The 19,475-nt window shown below is 36.2% G+C and overlaps 1 protein-coding gene across 3 annotated transcripts in view; it reads left to right on the top strand.

The window, feature by feature from the left end:
- Nucleotides 1–18,511, top strand: part of HDX (highly divergent homeobox) — a 220,823-nt gene extending 202,312 nt beyond the window's left edge. For all 3 annotated transcript variants that reach the window (XM_044936634.2, XM_006076546.4, XM_006076545.4), the window contains 2 exons: nt 8,644–8,766; nt 13,357–18,511. In XM_044936634.2, the coding sequence (XP_044792569.1) occupies nt 8,644–8,766; nt 13,357–13,482 (249 nt within the window). In that variant the 3' untranslated portion in view covers nt 13,483–18,511. The remainder of the gene's footprint in view (nt 1–8,643; nt 8,767–13,356) is intronic.
- Nucleotides 18,512–19,475: the final 964 nt, after the last annotated feature.

The raw sequence follows: 19,475 nt of genomic DNA, 5'->3' as shown, positions 1-19,475 counted from the left end.
TAGGGAAGCTTGTGTCAGTGTTCTGATGGGTGGAGCTGGATCTCTTCTCTCTGTAGTGCAATGGAGTGTCCAGTAGTGAGTTTTGAAGTGTCTATGGGTTTGGTGAGACTTTTGGCCACCTGTGTTTTAAGGCTCAGGATTATGTTCCTGAGTTGTTGGAGAATTAGCTTGGCATGTCTTGCTCTGAAATTTGTTTGCTCTTGGGTAGAGCTTGGTTTCAGTGTAGGTATGGAAACTTTTGGATGAGCTCTTGTTGATTAATGTTCCCTGGAGTCAGGCATTTTCTGATGTTCTCAAGTTTTGGGCTTAATTCTCCTGCCTCTTGCTTTCAGTCTTGTTCTTACAGTAGCCTCAAGACTTCTCCATCCATAGAGCACCAGTGATAGAATATATAGGTTAATGGTGAAACGATTCTCCACAGTAAGTGACACCTAGAGAGGTTCAAAGAGTTACATGGAGAAGAGAAGTGGAAGGAGGGAGATAGAGGTGACCAGGAGGAGAAGAGGGGGAATCAAAAGGGGAGAGAGCAATCTAGCCAGTAATCAATTCCCTATTTGCTCTCCGGAGTCTGGAACACTCTGAGAGGTTCACGGAGTTCCAAAGAGAAGAGAAGAGGGAGGAAGGAGACAGAGGTGACCAGGAGGAGAGGAGGGGGAGTCAAAAGGAGAAAGACCAATTTAGCCAGTGAGCAGTTACTTAAGTGTTCTCCACAGCCTGGAACACCCAAAGAGATTCACAGAATTAAATAGAGAAGAGAAGGGGGACAGAGGAGATAGAGGTTACCTGGGGGAGAAAAAGGAGAATCAAAAGGGGAGAGAGAAATAAAGCCAGTAATCACACTCCTATGTAAAAATGAGTATTGAAGATTGGTTTCCTAAAGGTACAAAATTGATAACAAATATCAAAAAGCAAATATTAAAAATCTAGAGTAGAGTTTAAACTCTCAAAAAAAAATTAAAAAAAATTCACAAAAATTATAAAAAATATACATATGAAATTAGCTTTAAAAATAGGGTCTTTTTTTGCAAGGTAATAGTAGATTATAAAAATGAAAATTAAAGGTGTAATAAAGAACTTAAAAATAAAAAAAATTAAAAATGATAATAGTAAAATATATCTAGGAATTTCTCTGGAGCTGTTGAGGGCAGTGTGGGGTCAGTTCAGTTTCAGATAGTTCCTTGTTCCAGCTTATACTTCTTCTCAAGGTCTATAGGCCCCTTCCAATGTAGTCAGTGCTAACTACAGGGTTTTAATCTGTTGTACCTGTCACTTCCAAAGCAGTTCCTTCTTCATTGTTTATTTTGGCTTCCCCTGTTTGCACGCCTCTTCAGTGTCTAATTTCCACCCTGACACAAGGTAACGAAAGTGGTCATTTATTTAGGCTCACTTGTTCAATTGTGCTGCGGGGAGGGAGGAACACTGCAAAAAAATATCACTGGTATATGTGGGGAGTGCTTGCAGTGTCTGGGCCACACTGGGTTTGTCCCCGCCCATGACCTGTGTGCTTTCCAGGTCTATACTGCTCAGGCTCCAGGTTGCTCTGCAGGGGAACTGCCTAAAGTGGGCCCTGGGTTGTGTGCACTTCCCAGGTTTAAGCCACCCAGGTTCAGGTTCTCGGTACTCCACAAGGGCACAGACTCGGTTGGGCCTGCTTTTTGTGCCCTTCCCAGGTCCGAACAGCTCAGGCGACCAGGTGCTTGGCAAGAGCACACTCCTCAGGTAAGCGGTGAATCTTATCACCTCCCCTATCCCAGCTGCTCAGTTTCCTGTATGTGCAGCGGGAGCGCCATCTCAGGTGTGCTGTGTGTCTCCTCTGGGGAGCTGATCTCTGGCTGCGACCCTCCTGGCAGATGTCAAGCATCAAGGATCCCAGGAAGACTTGGTTAGCAACTGGGAGCCTGCTCACAGTTTGGTAGAGGATGCCACCTCTGGGGTCAAGGTTGCCCCTCGCCTTCTGGCTCTGACCTTCACCTGCCTGCCTCTTTGCCTCTGGTGGGGGATGAGCTGGTCCACTGCCAGTCCGCTGCTGGCTAGCTTTCCTCTGGTATTCACTCAATCCTTTGTTCTGTGAGTGGGCCCAGCAGTGACTTAGGTTAGAGCATTTTGTGGGAAAATTCTTTCTTTTTTTTTTCCATCTCTGGCTATCCCACATTTTGGGTTGCTATCTCAACATTAGCTCCCTCAGACTTTCCTCAGGGCATTCAGGCCTGGTCCTTACCCTAAGCAATTCAGCCCACACCTCCCTGTTCAGCCCCCACTTGCTGGTGGGGGATGTGAGTGTCTGGGCTACTTCACTGGGAGTTGTGGTTAGGCACATAATCTGTGGATTTTATTTATTTATTTTTTCCTCCCGGTTATGTTGCCCTCTGAGATTCTGAAACTCCCCACAGACCTGCCCATGAGAGGGTTTCCTGGTGTTTGGAAACTTCTCCTCTTTTAAGACTCCCTCCCTGGGTAAGGTCTCCATCCCTAACTCTTTTGTCTCTCTTTTTATCTCTTATATTTTGTCTTACCTCCCTTTGAAGACAATGGGCTGTCTTTCTGGGTTCCTGATGTCCTCCACCAGCTTTCAGAAGTTGCTTTGTGGAATTTGTTCAGTGTTCAAATGATCTTTTGATGAATTTTCTTGGGAGGAAGTGGCCTCCCCATCCTATTCCTCCTCCATCTTTGCACTCCTCTCATTGTGGTTTTGATTTGCATTTCTCTGATAATAAGTGATGTTGAGAATCTTTTCATGTGTTTGTTAGCCATCTGTATGTCTTTTTTGGTGAAATGTCTGTTTAGTTCTTTGGCCCATTTTTTGATTGGGTCGTTTATTTTTCTGGTATTGAGCTGCTTGTATATTTTTTAGATTAATTCTTTGTCAGTTGTTTCATTTGCTATTATTTTCTTCCATTCTTTTTTTTTCTTTTTTTAAATTTATTTATTTTATTTTTTAACTTTAAAATATTGTATTGGTTTTGCCATACATCAACATGAATCTGCCACAGGTGTTCCCCATCCTGAACCCTCTTCCCTCTCCGTACCATCCCTCTGGTCGTCCCAGTGCACCAGCCCCAAGCATCCAGTGTCATGCGTTGAACCTGGACTGGTGACTCTTTTCGTATATGATATACATGTTTCAATGTCATTCTCCCAAATCATCCCACCATCTCCCACAGAGTCCAAAAGACTGTTCTATACATCAGTGTCTCTTTTGCTGTCTCGTATACAGGGTTATTTTTACCATCTTTTTAAATTCCATATATATGCGTTAGTATACTGTATTGGTGTTTTTCTTTTTGGCTTACTTCTCTGTATAATAGGCTCCAGTTTCATCCACCTCATTAGAACTGATTCAAATGCATTCTTTTTAATGGCTGAGTAATACTCCATTGTGTATACATACCACTGCTTTCTTATCCATTCATCTGCTGATGGACATCTAGGTTGCTTCCATGTCCTGGCTATTATAAACAGTGCTGCGATGAACATTGGGGTACACATGTCTCTTTCAATTCTGGTTTCCTCGGTGTGTATGCCCAGCAGTGGGATTGCTGGGTCATAAGGCAGTTCTATTTCCAGTTTTTTAAGGAATCTCCACCCTGTTCTCCATAGTGACTGTACTAGTTTGCATTCCCACCAACAGTGTAAGAGGGTTCCCTTTTCTCCACACCCTCTCCAGAATTTATTGCTTGTAGACTTTTGGATCGCAGCCATTCTGACTGGCGTGAAATGGCACCTCATAGTGGTTTTGATTTGCATTTCTCTGATAATGAGTGATGTTGAGCATCTTTTCATGTGTTTGTTAGCCATCTGTATGTCTTCTTTGGAGAAATGTCTACTTAGTTCTTTGGCCCATTTTTGGATTGGGTCATTTATTTTTCTGGAATTGAGCTGTAGGAGTTGCTTGTATATTTTTGAGATTAGTTGTTTGTCAGTTGCTTCATTTGCTATTATTTTCTCCCATTCTTAAGGCTGCCTTTTCACCTTACTTATAGTTTCCTTAGTGGTGCAAAAGCTTTTAAGTTTAATTAGGACTGTGAAGAAAGCTGAGCATTGAACAACTGATGCTTTGGAACTGTGGTATTGGAGAAGACTCTTGAGAGTCCCTTGGACTGCAAGGAGATCCAACCAGTCCATTCTGAAGGAGACCAGCCCTGGGATTTCTTTGGAGGGAATGATGCTACAGCTGAAACTCCAGTACTTTGGCCACCTCATGCGAAGTGTGGACTCATTGGAAAAGACTCTGATGCTGGGAGGGATTGGGGCCAGGAGGAGAAGGGAACAACAGAGGATGAGATGGCTGGGTGGCATCATCGATTCAATGGACATGAGTTTGGGTGAACTCCGGGAGTTGGTGATGGACAGGGAGGCCTGGCGTGCTGTGATTCATGGGGTCGCAAAGAGTCGGACATGACTGAGCGACTGAACTGAACTGAACTGAGGCCCCATTTGTTTATTTTTGTTTTTATTTCCATTATTCTGGAAGGTGGATCATAGAGGATCTTGCTGCGATTTATGTCAGAGTGTTCTGCCTATGTTTTCCTCTAAGAGTTTTATAGTTTCTGATCTTACATTTAGATCTTTAATCCTTTTTGCGTTTATTTTTATATATGGTGTTAGAAAGTGTTCTAGCTTCATTTTTTATGGGTGATTGTCTAGTTTTCCCAACACCACTTGTTAAAGAGATTGTCTTTTCTCCATTGTATATTTTTGCCTCCTTTGTCAAAGAAAGATCAAAGTGCTGGTCCATATGAAACCTTGAGTGCTTCCTACAGTCATCTTGGAGAATAATTGACAATACTTAATGGAAATACAGGGACGATTTTAATAAGAAAAATTAGCTAGGTCTTATTTTGTGAAATCAGTGACTGATGTTTATCTTACTACTTCCTCTCAAACCATTAACTTAGGCAAATCTTAAAAGGCCACACAAATCACTTCCTGTAATATAGGAAGTGTTTAATAGGCTTGCAAATCACAGCACCAAGAAGAAAATGTCTGTAATATTAAATTATCTTAAAGCTATTTATGTTTTAAAACATTACATAAATACTAAGGAAGAGGAATAGTTCGAGGAGAAATTAGAGGTATGCATAACAAAAGATGCTTCCTGACTTCTCCAAATGTGAATTGTTTTTTAAATGTTTCTAGTGAACAGTGAGTGTAGCTCAGATAGACTTATGCTTTCAAAGGAGACACTGGGATAATGAAGATAGATATCTCCTGTATTCAAAAAGACTTCCTGACCAGTACTTTGCTAATACTGTTGTTCTGACAATAAATACTAATAAAATAAAATGTTTAGAATTAGTCAAATGTATTATGGCAGGAACAAGTGAAATTTTATTATAATGCTTACCTATAGTTTAGATTACTGTAGAATGCCTTTAAATAAAGAATTTAGCTTGAAGCATTTGCAGATCATTCACTTGATATTAAATGATCTGAAAAGGAAGCCGTTTTATTAGGGTAAATAAGTTCTAAATTGTATTGATATAACTGATGCAGTAAGCATGTCCATAGATTGAATGTGGTTAATACAACTGTATCCTCTCAATTGTAAAAGGAATGCCCATGGAATTAACAATTTTTAATATATTTTCTGCAGCTTTTTGAGCAAATGATGTTAAAGTTCCTGCTATTCTCTTTGAGACAGATTCTCCAGTTGCAGAGGATGCTCATAGCTTATTTTCAATTATTAGCTGGCTAATAATTTTTAATAATGTTTTTGATATAATAATTTACATATAATAAAATTCATCTTTTCATACATTTAGTTTTGACATTGGACACAACTGTGTAAGCATGACCACAATATATTATTCATCTGATGATGAACATTTGTGTTACATCTAGTTTGGGGCTATTATAAATAAAGCCTCTATGAATATTCATGTATGTCTTTTTGTAGACATGCATTTTCACATCCCTTGGGTAAATACTTAAGAGTAGGATTGCTGAGTCAAATGGTAAGAAAGGCTATATTTAATTTTATAAGAAACTGCAAGACATTTCCCAAAGTGGCTGTATGGCTTTACCCTCCCACCAACAAAATATGAGACTTTTAATTGCTCCACATTCTTCTCATCAGCACTTGCTATTGTCAGCCTCTTTAGCATAATCTATTGTAGTATGTTGGTGGGAATACCAGACCACCTTACCTGCCTCCTGAGAAACCTGTATGCATGTAAAGAAGCAATAGTTTATATAACAGAACATGGAACAATGGACTGGTTCAAAATTAGGAAAGGAGTATGTCAAGGATGTAATTATCACTCTGCTTATTTAACTTATATGTAGACTATATCATGCAAAATACAGGGCTGAATGAAGCACAACCGGAATCAAGATTGCCAAGAGAAATAGTGCAGATAACATGTGCAAATGACACCACCCTAAAGGCAGAAAGCAAAGAGGAACTAAAGAGTCTCTTGATGAAGCTGAAAGAGGAGACTGAAAAAGCTGGCTTAAAACTCAACATTCAAAAAACTAAGATTATGGCACCCGGTCCCATCACTTCATGGCAAATAGATTGGGAAACAAGAGAAACAGAGACAGACTTTATTTTCTTGAGCTCAAAAATTACTTAAAATGGTGACTAAAGCCGTGAAAATAAAAGATGCTTGCTCATTAGAAGAAAAGCTATAACAATCCTAGACAGGGTATTAAAAAGCAGAGGCATCACTTTGCCAATGAAGGTCCGTTTAGTCAAAGCTTTAGTTTTTTCAGTAGTCATGGATGGATGTGAGATTTGTACCATAAAGAAGAATGCTGAAGAATTCATGCTGTTGAACTGTGATGCTGGAGAAGACTCTTGAGAGTCCCTTGGAGAGCAAGGATATCAAACCAGTCAATCCTAAAGGAAATCAATCCTGAATATTCATTGGAAGGACTGATGCTGAAGCTGAAGCTCCAATACTTTGGCCTGATGCTGGGAGATCATGATCAGAAAGATTGAAGGCAGGAGGAAAAGGGGATGACAGAGGATGAGATAGTTGGATAGCATCCCTGACTCAAAGGACATGATTTTGAACAAATTCCAGGAGATGATGAAGGTCAGGGAAGCCTGGCATGCTGCAGTCCATGGAGTCACAATGAGTCAGACAAGACTGAGTGATTGAACATCAACAATAACAGTATGTTGGTGGTAGCATCTCTTTGTGGTTTTAATTTGCATTTCCTTTATGACAAACAATATGAAACATTTTCAAGTGTTTATTGGTCACTCTCATATCTTCTTTGATAAATTGTATATTCAAATATTTCACCTGATTTTTATTCAGTTGGTGGTCTTATATTTGTTCTATAAGAGCTCTTTATGCATCCTGAATACAAGTCCTTTATCATATTTGTGATTTACAAATTTTTCCTCCTAATATATAGCTTGTATTTTCATTTTCTTAATAGTATCTTTTGAAAAGCAATGATGTGGGATTTCTCTTTTTTTAATGAATTCATGATTTTTGTGTCTTATTGAAAATTTTTTGCCTAACCCAAGGACATAGAGAGTTTTCCCTCAGTTTTCCTCTAGAAGTTTTATAGTTTTTGGTTTTATGTTTAGGTCTGTTATCCACTTCTCATTATATTTTGTATATTATGTGAGTTAAGGTTTGATAATCTTTTTTGAAGGGGGTATGGATTTACAAGTTTTCAACCACTCTTTTTTGAAATGTTGAAAGATTATTCTTTGTGCATTGAATTACCTCAGCATCTTAATCAAAAGACAACCAAATTTGCATGTGTGTGTACATATATATACACATATAATGCAATATATAATATATATTTCTGAACTCTCTATTATGTCCATTGATCTATATGTCCACACTTTCACCAATATCACAGGTTCTTAACTTCTGTAGCTTAAATAGTAAATCTATATAGAGCAATTTCATGGCCATTATCTTATTTGACCCTTATAACCCTCAATCTAGAATTGCCAATGATTACTAGTATTATATCCATTTTATTGATGAGTATATACAATCACAGGTTAATTGTCCTGCCCTAGTTTACACAATTATCAATAGGTCTGGCACTAAAATCCTCCCAAACCTAGTTTATTTTTCTTTTCCTACACAACTAGGAAAAATAGTGAAGAGAGACTGAGTTTCAAATCATTGTACATTTGGAGATATTTTCTGAATAACAGACTCTTACAAAAGGGTGGGGGGCTCAGCAAACTATTTGATAGTCTTATGAAAAATTTCAGTCCCTCTTTGTTACAGAATAATAACCTTTTTACTTCTCAATGTTTGACTTTGTGAATGATACATCCAGCATTACTGCATCTGCTATTGCTCTTTACTTGAGGTAAATTGGGCTCTATCTATTCTTAATCCTAATCTGAATGCTGATTAGGTTTAATGTAGGATGAGTCTTTCCAAGAAGGGAACTGCTTCTTGATTTTTCTCTTACCGGAATTTATTTGATTGGATTTTTGACCTTGCAGATTATTTTCTGTTGGTGATTTGCTTAAAAGGCAGCCTTTGAGTAATAGGATAATTTACTTCTGTGTTCTAGAATCCTTTATGCTAAACTTTTATCTTTTTATTGTCTCTATAATTTGATTGCTTTTTAAAAGTTTTATTGTGCATCAAACATGTGTAGTCCTAGGTTTGCACAGAGTAATTTATTATTTGATGCTTTCTCCTTCAGAATGAAGAAGTCAGATTCATTGAAAATGAGTTAGAGATTCAGAAGCAAAAAAATTTTAAACTTCAGACATTTGTAAGAAGCTTGATACTAGCTATAAAAGCTGACAATAAGGAACAACAACAGGTAAGCAACAGAAGAGAATAGTAAATTATAACATATAATGTTGAAAAGTGGCAAGTCACACTTGGGTTCTTCATATTCTTTTCATTTTTATACCTCATTCCTGCTTGTCATCAAGGAAGGATTTGTTACCTCCTGACTTGTTAATATAGCTTTCTTGGGAATAAATACTCAGATTTTGTGTGCTGCTTTAGTGGAAAATCAAAATGATTAACATACTTTGTTAATTCCAAGCCAGTATCAAGTAGGGAAAACATTTTACATTTTTAAAATATAATTATTGACTCTATTCTCTATCTTGTACATATTATTTCATTTAATTAATTTTAAAGAAATTCTCAAAACAGTTGTAAAGATGGGGTTACACTAACTGGAGAGGCACATATTTTAGGACTTCCTATGAATGAAAGAAGTGAGGCATTTGCCTCTCTTCTGGATTTCAGTTACCTTCCAGCCCCTACTAAAGTTCACAGGTGTTTGAATACCTTCTATTTCATGATATGTTGCACATCACTAAAAAAATTGAAATTGCTTTGTGAAATTCTTTGTAACCACAGTGCAGCATTTACTTTTCCCAATTTAACTATAGTGTTTGATTCCACTACCCCAAAGATGAAATGAAATGTCTTCTGTTTGTCACTGTGGATTTTTTTTTTTTTGGCAAATTCTTCCCAGATTACATTTTCTGCCTCACTTTTTCTGTTAAAATTTGTGTAATAATTTATTAATCTTACTAAAAAGGAATATGTTAGTGTCACTCAGTCATGTCTGACTCTTTGCAACCCTGTAAACTGTAGCTTGCCAGGCTCCTCTCTCCTTGGGATTTCCCAGGCAAGAATATTGGAATGGGGTGCCATTTCCTACTTTAGGAGGTTTTCCCAACCCAGGGATCAAGCTCGGGTCTTCTGCATTGCAGGCACATTCTTAACCATCTGAGCCACCAGGTAGCCTAAAAAAAAAAAAAAGAATATAGAATTATGTTAAATGTTATATTTAATACTAAATATGTTATATTTAATACTAAATGATACCAAATATGCCTCTGAGTTGTGGACTACCATGTTGATTCCTGATTATCAGAGAAATTCAATGTAAGTAGTATATTACACAGGTAAGCCTTAATTAGGAAGCAGTCTCAGTGGTTTCTATTCAGCTAGAGTACAAGCATTTATTCCTTATATCCAAGCAAGACGTATGTAGCCTATTCCAGTCATCTCCAAGGAAAAAGATTAGTCTTAGCATCCCAGAATTCTCCTGCTTTTCATAAGGAAAATGTCTTTATATATTTCATCAAAGTACTGAACCACAAAATTTAAGCTATAATTTACTCATGAGGCTTAATCTAGCATGTACATTATGTGTCCAGTTTCATGAATTGTGCTCTCCCCATTCTGTACACACACAGACATCCCAAGATGGTAGTTACCAGTCATATTTGCCAGTTTTATTTAAGCATTTTGGTTTATTATGTGAGCTAAGCATATTCCATGGCATATTGAAAATGTATTTGTTTTTTAGGAATCTAAAGTACAGATTTTATTTTTTTTTTTTTTTTTTAATTTTATTTTATTTTTAAACTTTACATAACTGTATTAGATTTGCCAACTATCAAAATGAATCCGCCACAGGTTTACATGTGTTCCCCATCCTGAACCCTCCTCCCTCCTCCCTCCCCATTCCATCCCTCTGGGTCGTCCCAGTGCACCAGCCCCAAGCATCCAGTATCGTGCATCAAACCTGGACTGGCAACTCGTTTCATACATGATATTTTACATGTTTCAATGCCATTCTCCCAAATCTTCCCACCCTCTCCCTCTCCCACAGAGTCCATAAGATTGTTCTATACATCAGTGTCTCTTTTGCTGTCTCGTACACAGGGTTATTGTTAATGATAGTCTTGAATTTGGTCCCCAAAGAACTGTAATTTTTAATTACATTAATATTAAAGAAAGGAAAAGTAGAATTAGGTTCAATATGGGAGTAATTTGGAGTGTGGTCCTAGTCCTAAAAGTCATGCATGGCTTGTATTTCAGAGTTGTGTGGTCAGCTTATTCACAGTTGTCTATGACTTTTTATATCTAGCAATAGCACACAAGCTGCATTTTATTTTTTTATTCTAACCTGGCTTTATCCTTCCCCCAGAACTACAAAAAAAAAAATAAGAAAAGTACCTATTGTACATTTTACTTTTGCCTTTTTCTTCTACTTTTCCTCTGAAAAAAGGCTGATGAACTAAGATATGGACAAAACATTGGCTGGGGGAGGGGGAAGAGATAGTTATACAAAAACTGTACTGAAAATCATAGCCTGTATAATCAGCATCCAAATACAAAATACTGATTTTTGTACTTGAGATTGAGTATAATGGATCTCCAAATACAGTCTAAAAATATAGAAGATACCAACACAAAAGTTACCCAAGTCAGCTCTTAAATTACTGATCTTTACTCTATGAAATGCTTAAAGGTTTATTTCTGGAAGGACTTGATTTTTATTCTGCCTAATAAAAGAGAATCATTGTGTCATTGGTTTCTCATTTTAAAAATCTGTTTTTCTGTTAATCTTGATTTGGGTAAGTTGAGTGAGATGAGTGGTCCACAGAGTATTTTGCCCCCATGAAACAGTCCAGGATTTGAAAATATATGATAATGTCTGACTGAATATTAGATTATCCAAACCAATAGAGATTTTTAAATAAAAATAATGTTGTCAGCACTGTACTAAGTCATTAGTTATGATCTTTTTTCCCTTGATAATTCACTATGTGATTATATTCTATTTGGAAATGTTATAATCTCTTGGGAAGAATGGCAGTAGGTCACACTCTGACTGGTAGAGAACCAGGAGTGAAGCAAGTTCATTGTGTTCACTTTAGTCTATGAAAAAGACAGTTCTAGCAACTGACAAAATCTGAAGATTTGTTCAGGGTGCCAGTGTTGCAATCCAGAAAGATATCGAAAAGGAATATTTTTAAATGGACCCCATGCATTAGTAGTGCCTCGTTCTGCCCCAGATATTAAAGTTTTCCTATTTCATACTGTACTGATTTTGTCAGGCAACTACATTAAATGCAATGACAAAGAAATACATAGTAGTGTTCTTTGATTTGAAGGTCTCCCCGCTACAATTTGAATGTCGTTAAGTCTACTCACCTATATGACTCTCCAGTATGCTAGGCTTTGTTCATTGGAACACTTTGCCCTCTTTAATATGGCTTCTTTGCACTTGCAAAGTGAAATAAATCCAGTGATGTATTTCTCATAAACTATGATCAACCATTGTCAGCAAAGGCTTTGTTGAACTATACTGGGTTAGTGGTAAACAACTGACCTAGAAGAAAATGGTTCTGTGCTCTATTACTGCAACCTAGAAACCTTAGAAAGCATGTAGCACCTTTAGGTGACTGCTTTGTAAACAGTACTCTCAATTTCACCAAGAAGTTCATGAACCATTTAATAGCAGAAAATAAATAAATTTTTGTACAGACAGGAGTTAGCCTTTCCTTTTGCAGCCTGACAGAAAGTTCTAATCTTACCTCTTTTCTCTAAAACAAAAAACTATAGGATTTACAACTGTCACTTCTTTTAATAAAGAGAATAGGAGAGTACTGTCTTATTTCAACAGTGGATTTAACATGTTCTCTAACATGCCCTGTCTTTCTGTTCATTATTTGGGTAGAAGCAAACCTGCACTGGGTCTTTTTTTTTACTATTGCACCCAAAGCTAACACTACAACTAATGTTGTCTAAAAATTGTCGAAATACATTACATTATTTTTAGTATTGGGAGCAGCAAGTCATTCATTTAGTTTGCCATTTCTGATGGTCAAATGCACATCAGCACTGCCAGCCAGATAAAACTTGATTATTTATTTCTCTAGTATGAATGCATGTTCTGCAACTCCAGATGGAACAATTACACCATGACAAAACTTCGTTCATGGCTCTTCCCTTATCCTAATTACTCCAAAAGAGAGATGAGCAGTCCTCTAGAAACATCATTACACAGCCAAATTCACTGGTTCAGCAGAGCCTTTGTGAATGCTTGACCATAGCCTAAGGAAAGAAAAAAAAAATCACTTGGACTTTTAAAATGCTAAAATTTTATCTAAAATAGAATAGCTGAACTTTTCCCCTAATTGCTTAATTATTTCTCCCACTGAAGTTCAAAACAGTCTTGTGAGCTGTGTTTTAGTGTGATGGACAGTATAATCGGGCAGGGGTATTTTAATAAGTTATATATAATTTTAAAGTCCTCTAGCAGTGATCACTGAACAATCAAAACTGGTATGAAAATCACTTATCTCAGACACTTCAGAGCATTTGGTTCAGAGTAGTTGCTCATTTCTCTCCTTACTCCCTGTTTGTAGGTTGCACTCTACATAATCCACACTCTCAAGATCTAATATTTTATTACTTCCTTAATAGTATATGATGAGTTTTTCTCTTAGAAAAGATGTTGTATAAAGTTCTGAGAGAGAAATGCTCCTTTCTTTAAATCTGTAAGAATAAATCAATGTGAAAGGACCACAACTATAAAGTTGGAAAGATATATCCAAATACTAATTCAAAACAATTGATTTTTCTGACTTAGGCATTGCTGTCAGATTTACCTCCTGAATTAGAAGAGATGGATTTCAATCATGCCTCGCCGGAGCCTGATGATACCTCATTCAGTGTGTCTTCTTTATCAGAGAAAAATGCCTCAGACAGTTTGTGATTGGGGTGGGGGAGGGATATATGATACAGCCTTTTGGCTACCCAACAGGTATGCATTTCAAGATAGTTGCATCGTGCTGCCCCAAAATTCTTCAGTTGGAAAAATATATTGTTGAAGCAATGTATTCTGTGAAGGATGAACCAGATATAATGGCTGTGGTGCAAAATGGTACAGATGGTACAAAAAAAAGTTTGTAAAATTTAAAAGCATTGTTTGAGAGTTTTTTTCCAAACTGATGGAACTCTGGAGGAAAATGTATTTAATTTTCAGCAGTTTAGCTAGGAAATGCATAACGCCTAATTTCTGAGGGGTCTTTTTTGTTTGTTTGTTTTATAGATGAATCTTAGTTTTAGTAATAGCTTTGACCAGAGACACAAAAAGATATTTCAACATAGCTTATCAAGTTACTGAAGCTTGACTAGTCTTCTTTTTGTAACCATTACATCTTTCTTCCTCTCTCCTTTTCCTGTCATCCACATACACTTTTACTCAGGAAAGTAGGCTGAAAATTGAAAACAAAACATTAAAAACGTTTTAACCTAGATAAATCTTGGGGCTCATTTTTAAACTTCTGTGAAATTTCGACTTAAGTTAATGATTGAAAATTGAAGTGATTGCTAGTACACAATTGCAAAATATTGACATTCTTCCATTATTAACCCAAATATTTGGGGGGAGGAGGAAGAGCATTATGGAAAAGTAATTTAACCAACATGAAGTCAAATAAATTGTTAAATGTATAGAAAAAAATGTTGTAAAAGATTTATCTTAATGGGAACTCTTTATTGCTGCAAGTGACAAATATTGATAAGATTCACATTCTACTACTAAATTTGTATAACTAACTTAGATGAAATGTTACACAAGTATTATAAGTTTATCACCATCATCATAATATTTTTTCAGTTCTTAGATTTTATGAAACAGGAAGTCAAGTTAAGCCACTGAGTTTTCTTTTTTTTAATCTAGTCACTGAGCTTTGCCACCAAATTTAGCTCATTTCCATATGAGCCTTGTACAGAGTTATCAGCCCAAGGATACTACCCAAAATAATTATACCACTTTGGTTGTAAATCACAGTTCTCTGAATTTCCTGAATACTATTCTATGAGTACACTCCTAAAATGGGCATTCTACCCAGTTGTTCTATTAGTGGGTACCAGAGGGCACAACACAATTTTTTGCAGACCTTCCCTTCCAGGGTGCCAGATCACATTACCAAGACCTATAGAAGGGAAAATGCCAGTTTCTCCCTGTGCACACAATATCACATATTTGTGAGCTGGCAGTGTGGAACTGTATCATATGGTTAAATTGCTATCTATACTTAAAAGAGCTTCCTGGGTCTGGACGATCCCCTGGAGAAGGAAATGGCAATCCACTCCAGCACTCTTGCCTGGAAAATCCCATGGACGGAGGAGCCTAATAGGCTACAGTCCATGGGGTCGCAAAGAGTCAGACAGGACTGAGCAACTTCACTTTCACTTTCACTTATACTTAAAAGATTAATAAAGTAGCTAGATGGCGCTTTTGACCATCAAGTTTCTATGTCAGATATTTCATAATTTGTAAGTAAAGCCAACTTTGATCTTGGAATTCACAGATGCCAACTTATGAATACAGAAAGGCAGTCATGGATGTCTTTGACCTTGAAATGCCCCTCCACCACACACAAATAAATAAGGTTCATTGATAATCTTTCACTTTGTCAGCTATTTGTCTGATTTAGTATTTCTGCTACTCTACTATTATGGTTCTTTGTTAGCAAAAATATTTCAGTTGTTAGGTATGCTCCCTTTTAGCTGAGAGCCATATAGTTCTTTTTAAACAATGTATAGTACACCTTGTTGACAAGTCAAATTCCATTCAGAGAAAAGAGGGCTGAGTAACGGAACCTGGGATACTAAGTTTAAATTTATCAGTCACACTAATTCCCCTATGAGATAAAAAGTCCCTACTATATACAGCAAACTTAGAAAACATTTCTTAAGGTAACATGAACAAATTCAAGGCCTTCAAGTCTCTCTTAGGACTTTTTACTAGTTGTTGAGGTTATCTTTAGACTGATTTTTTCCTGCTTCATTTTAAACCCCTTATTATTTAGTTCTTGCCACAAAGTAAAAAGAGGTGATTCTCTTATACGTCTTTTAATGCTATGGATTAAACTTGTCACACCTCAGCAACTAGTCAATAAATCAAAAAATATTCATTGAACTCTTACAATAGGGACACTGGATTTCTACTCCTCAGCAAGCCATAAACTTCAGAATAAATTGTTTATTTTCACTTTTTCAGGAATATAAATAAAAATTATGGAAGTTTCAATTTTAATAGATTTAAAGATTTTTGCTAGATATGATTCCTGGAAGGAATCCTAGTCTACAACTTTGAGAGGAAGTGTAGATGATTCACTTGTCCCTGTTTAAAGTTACATTAAAAAAGAAACAGCATAAATCATAACAGTACACTTAGGAATCCTTTTGTATTGACATTTGTGCTTCAGCATTTTCTGTAGCAGGAACCAAAGGAAAAAGATTGTATCCAGAAAAACAACATTGGCAGGATGAAATTATATACCATAGATTTTGAAAAACATTCCAATGTTAAATATTAAAATCTATTATGAGGAAATGTATTTTCACATGTATAGATTGGAATGTTTTGAGACAATTCAGAGCAGAAAAGTATGTTTATGGACTGCTTTGTGAACATCTTCATGACTGGGAGGCAAAAACAACTAGTGTTTCTTTCTTTAGGGCTTTGAAACCATAATGAAGAACAACCTGTCTGAAGCTATACTATCTCTCACAAAGGCAGAGGCAAAAAATGGAGAAAAAAAAAAAAAGAAGACAACTTTCTTTTTTTCTGTTCACTACCCTTTGATGTCTGCAGTTGGATTAGGATTGTTGTTATTTAGTTGGTAAGTCGTGTCCAACTCTTTTGCGACCCCATGGACTATAGCCCAGCAGGCTCCTCTGTCCATGGGAATTCCCAGACAATAATACTGAAGTGGGTTGCCATTTCTTTCTCCAGTGGATCTTTCTGACCCAGGAGATCTTTTCAAACCCATGTCTCCAGCATTAGAAGGTTGGTTCTTTACCAATGAACCACCAGGGAAACCCTGGCTTAGGATAGCCAATTAGTTTCTAAACAGGAAATGTGTAGCTAAGAGCACTTTTCAAAGTGTGTATTTTTAAAAAAGAACCAAAAGTAACCTTTCTCATTTCAACAAAGCTAAAATTAGTCCCAAGAAAATGAGAACTGCAGTTACCCTGGAGATTAGGAAAATTAGCACATGCAAGGAAAACATTATAAGAAAATTGGCCTTTTCATGGAATTTAGGAATATTTTGTTGTAAGATCAGTTATCAACAGCATGACTTTTGTACTACCATTGAAATCTTGTGATAGAAATGTTATTGTTGAGGAAGAAAAGGCCACAGTCCAGTCACATCCTGTGCTCTGTATATTACAAAGACCTCAAAAGATGTCCAATAGGTAATTTCTCCAGACGGTAAAATTTATTTTAAGGCACTTTCACAGTCAGCAGTATGTAAGTTTGTATGAGAAAACATAAGTGGTATATTTAAAATAATTCTAGGCTCTAAGACTGACTTGGTTGCACCTTTTTAAGGAAGACAAAGTAATCAGCCCATTTCCAAGGAAGAGTTTCTTCATCTTGGCCTGATAGCTTATGATCATATTTAAGAAGAATTCTGAAAACTCCTTCCTTCCTCCATATTGCAGTGATAGTATACAAGGAATATTGCTTTTTTTTTCTTCTTACAAATATTAAATTTTCATTCCCATCCCCAAAATGCCAAATTCTGATAGATTAGCTTTTTAAGGGAGCTTTTAGTACCATTATGTCTAAATGACAAATAAAAAGGTTTATCTTTGAAGCTGGTATTATCCTTGGCAGACAGCACTGTATCATGCTCTTCACCAAGCTATGCTCTGTGATGTTAAAATGCAGGAGGCTAATAACTTGTGAGCCTACAGTCAACATACCATTGCCCCAAACAAACCTTTAATAAGAACATATTTGTGGAAGGATAAAAGAGAATAAAATGATATTTTCATGGAAACATATTTGGATTGTTCCATTAAAGTGTACTGAGTATATATTGTTTGATACTGAAATTTTATGTTGTATTAACTTGCTAATTTCTTTTAGAATCTTGTGTCCCACTTTACTGGCACTACCTCTGAAACATACTATCATGTTAAAACCATATCAGACAGTAATGTGAACTTTTTGTAGAGTTTTTATTTAAACTTTTATAGAGGCAATAAATGATTTCCAGCTAATAGAAACATCTCTTTCTTTCAATGTTTATTTTTCTACAGATAAATTTTTCCTCCCCAAGATAAAGTTCTGATAAAAAGACTAAAAAATGAAGAGAATAATAAGGTATTTGGAGGCAGAGAAAGGAGAACATGGAGTGCTCAAATGGAAATTTGGATGATTACCTAGCTGACATGTGTATCATCCTTAATTGACTTCACATAACAGAGAATTACTCCAACACCAGTGGAATAGAATGAATATTCATTAATAGACAATAAATTTGTCCATGATAGTATATTCAAATGGTAAAGCCAGCAAGTAAATAACCACAGTTTAAACAAAGAATGCTATTTTTACAACATTCAAGTGGCAATGTTTCATTGAACTTCTAGCTCTCTTTGACACTGGTTGAATATGCTTTTAATTTGGATGAAATACACCCATACATTTTTGGTTAAAGTCTTATACCAGTTAAAACTTTTCATGTTGTTAAATGGGGGAGGGCAAGGGATGAGCTTCAAATAGCACATCAGCAGTTTTCTTTCCCAGTTGATACACTTTCAAGAATCCTTGAAGGCTCTTCAAATGACCTAAGTCTTTCTCATATCTGCAAAAAACATTGGCTTAAGGTGGTGAAATCCTTTGATTTTATAAAAATGAATGGGAATCATTACAAATATATTTAAAAAACAAGTCAATGGTTGAGTATGTCTATAAAATTGAATGATGTTTTCAAACATTTTGAGACAATTTTTTTGTGTTTCTTGTTTATATCATACTATAAAGATAATACATGTTCATTGTAGACATTTTATAAAATACAGATAAAAGAAAAGCATGGCAAAAACTATCACAATATTGTAAAGTAATTATCCTCCAATTAAAATAAATTAATTTTTAAGAAAGAACACATGCAATTCCACCCCTTAATAATAAGCATTGTTAACATATTAGTATATCTAATTCCAGTCATTTATTCTGCATATTACATACATCCAGCAATACAGGAATTATACTAATTGTACAGTTACAAGTCCTGCTTTTTTTCTTAACAATTTATTGAAAGCATTTTCCCAGGTGACCAGGGGATTTTCTGCTTTTTAATTGATACAAGAAAAAGCAAACCAGCTACTACTGAAAATGCATTTATTCTAGAGAATTAACAAGTGTCTGCTTTACATAAATATTATATACTTTTTTTTACCATAGATTTATAACAAATGATACTATTTCTTTACTTTCACGATAATAAAGTAGCTATATTTTGGATGCAAGTTACAAGGTACTTCTCCTTAATACTTCTACCAAATTAATGTTTTTATCATCTATACTAGTAATCTATTCTAAACCTGATCTGCCTCTTCAGAAATTTGTATGCAGGTCAGGAAGCAACAGTTAGAACTGGACATGAAACAACAGACTGGTTCCAAATAGGAAAAGGAGTTCGTCAAGGCTGTATATTGTCACCCTGTTTATTTAACTTATATGCTGAGTACATCATGAGAAACGCTGGACTGGAAGAAACACAAATTGGAATCAAGATTGCCGGGAGAAATATCAGTAACCTCAGATATGCAGATGAGACCACCCTTATGGCGGAAAGTGAAGAGGAACTCAAAAGCCTCTTGATGAAAGTGAAAGTGGAGAGTGAAAAAGGTGGCTTAAAGCTCAACATTCAGAAAACGAAGATCATGGCATCCGGT

The sequence above is a fragment of the Bubalus bubalis genome, chromosome X (genome assembly GCF_019923935.1).
Source record: "Bubalus bubalis isolate 160015118507 breed Murrah chromosome X, NDDB_SH_1, whole genome shotgun sequence".
Classification (NCBI taxonomy): Eukaryota; Metazoa; Chordata; class Mammalia; order Artiodactyla; family Bovidae; genus Bubalus; species Bubalus bubalis.
Note: the sequence above shows the minus strand (reverse complement) of the source record. Positions and strands in the feature narration are given on the sequence as shown.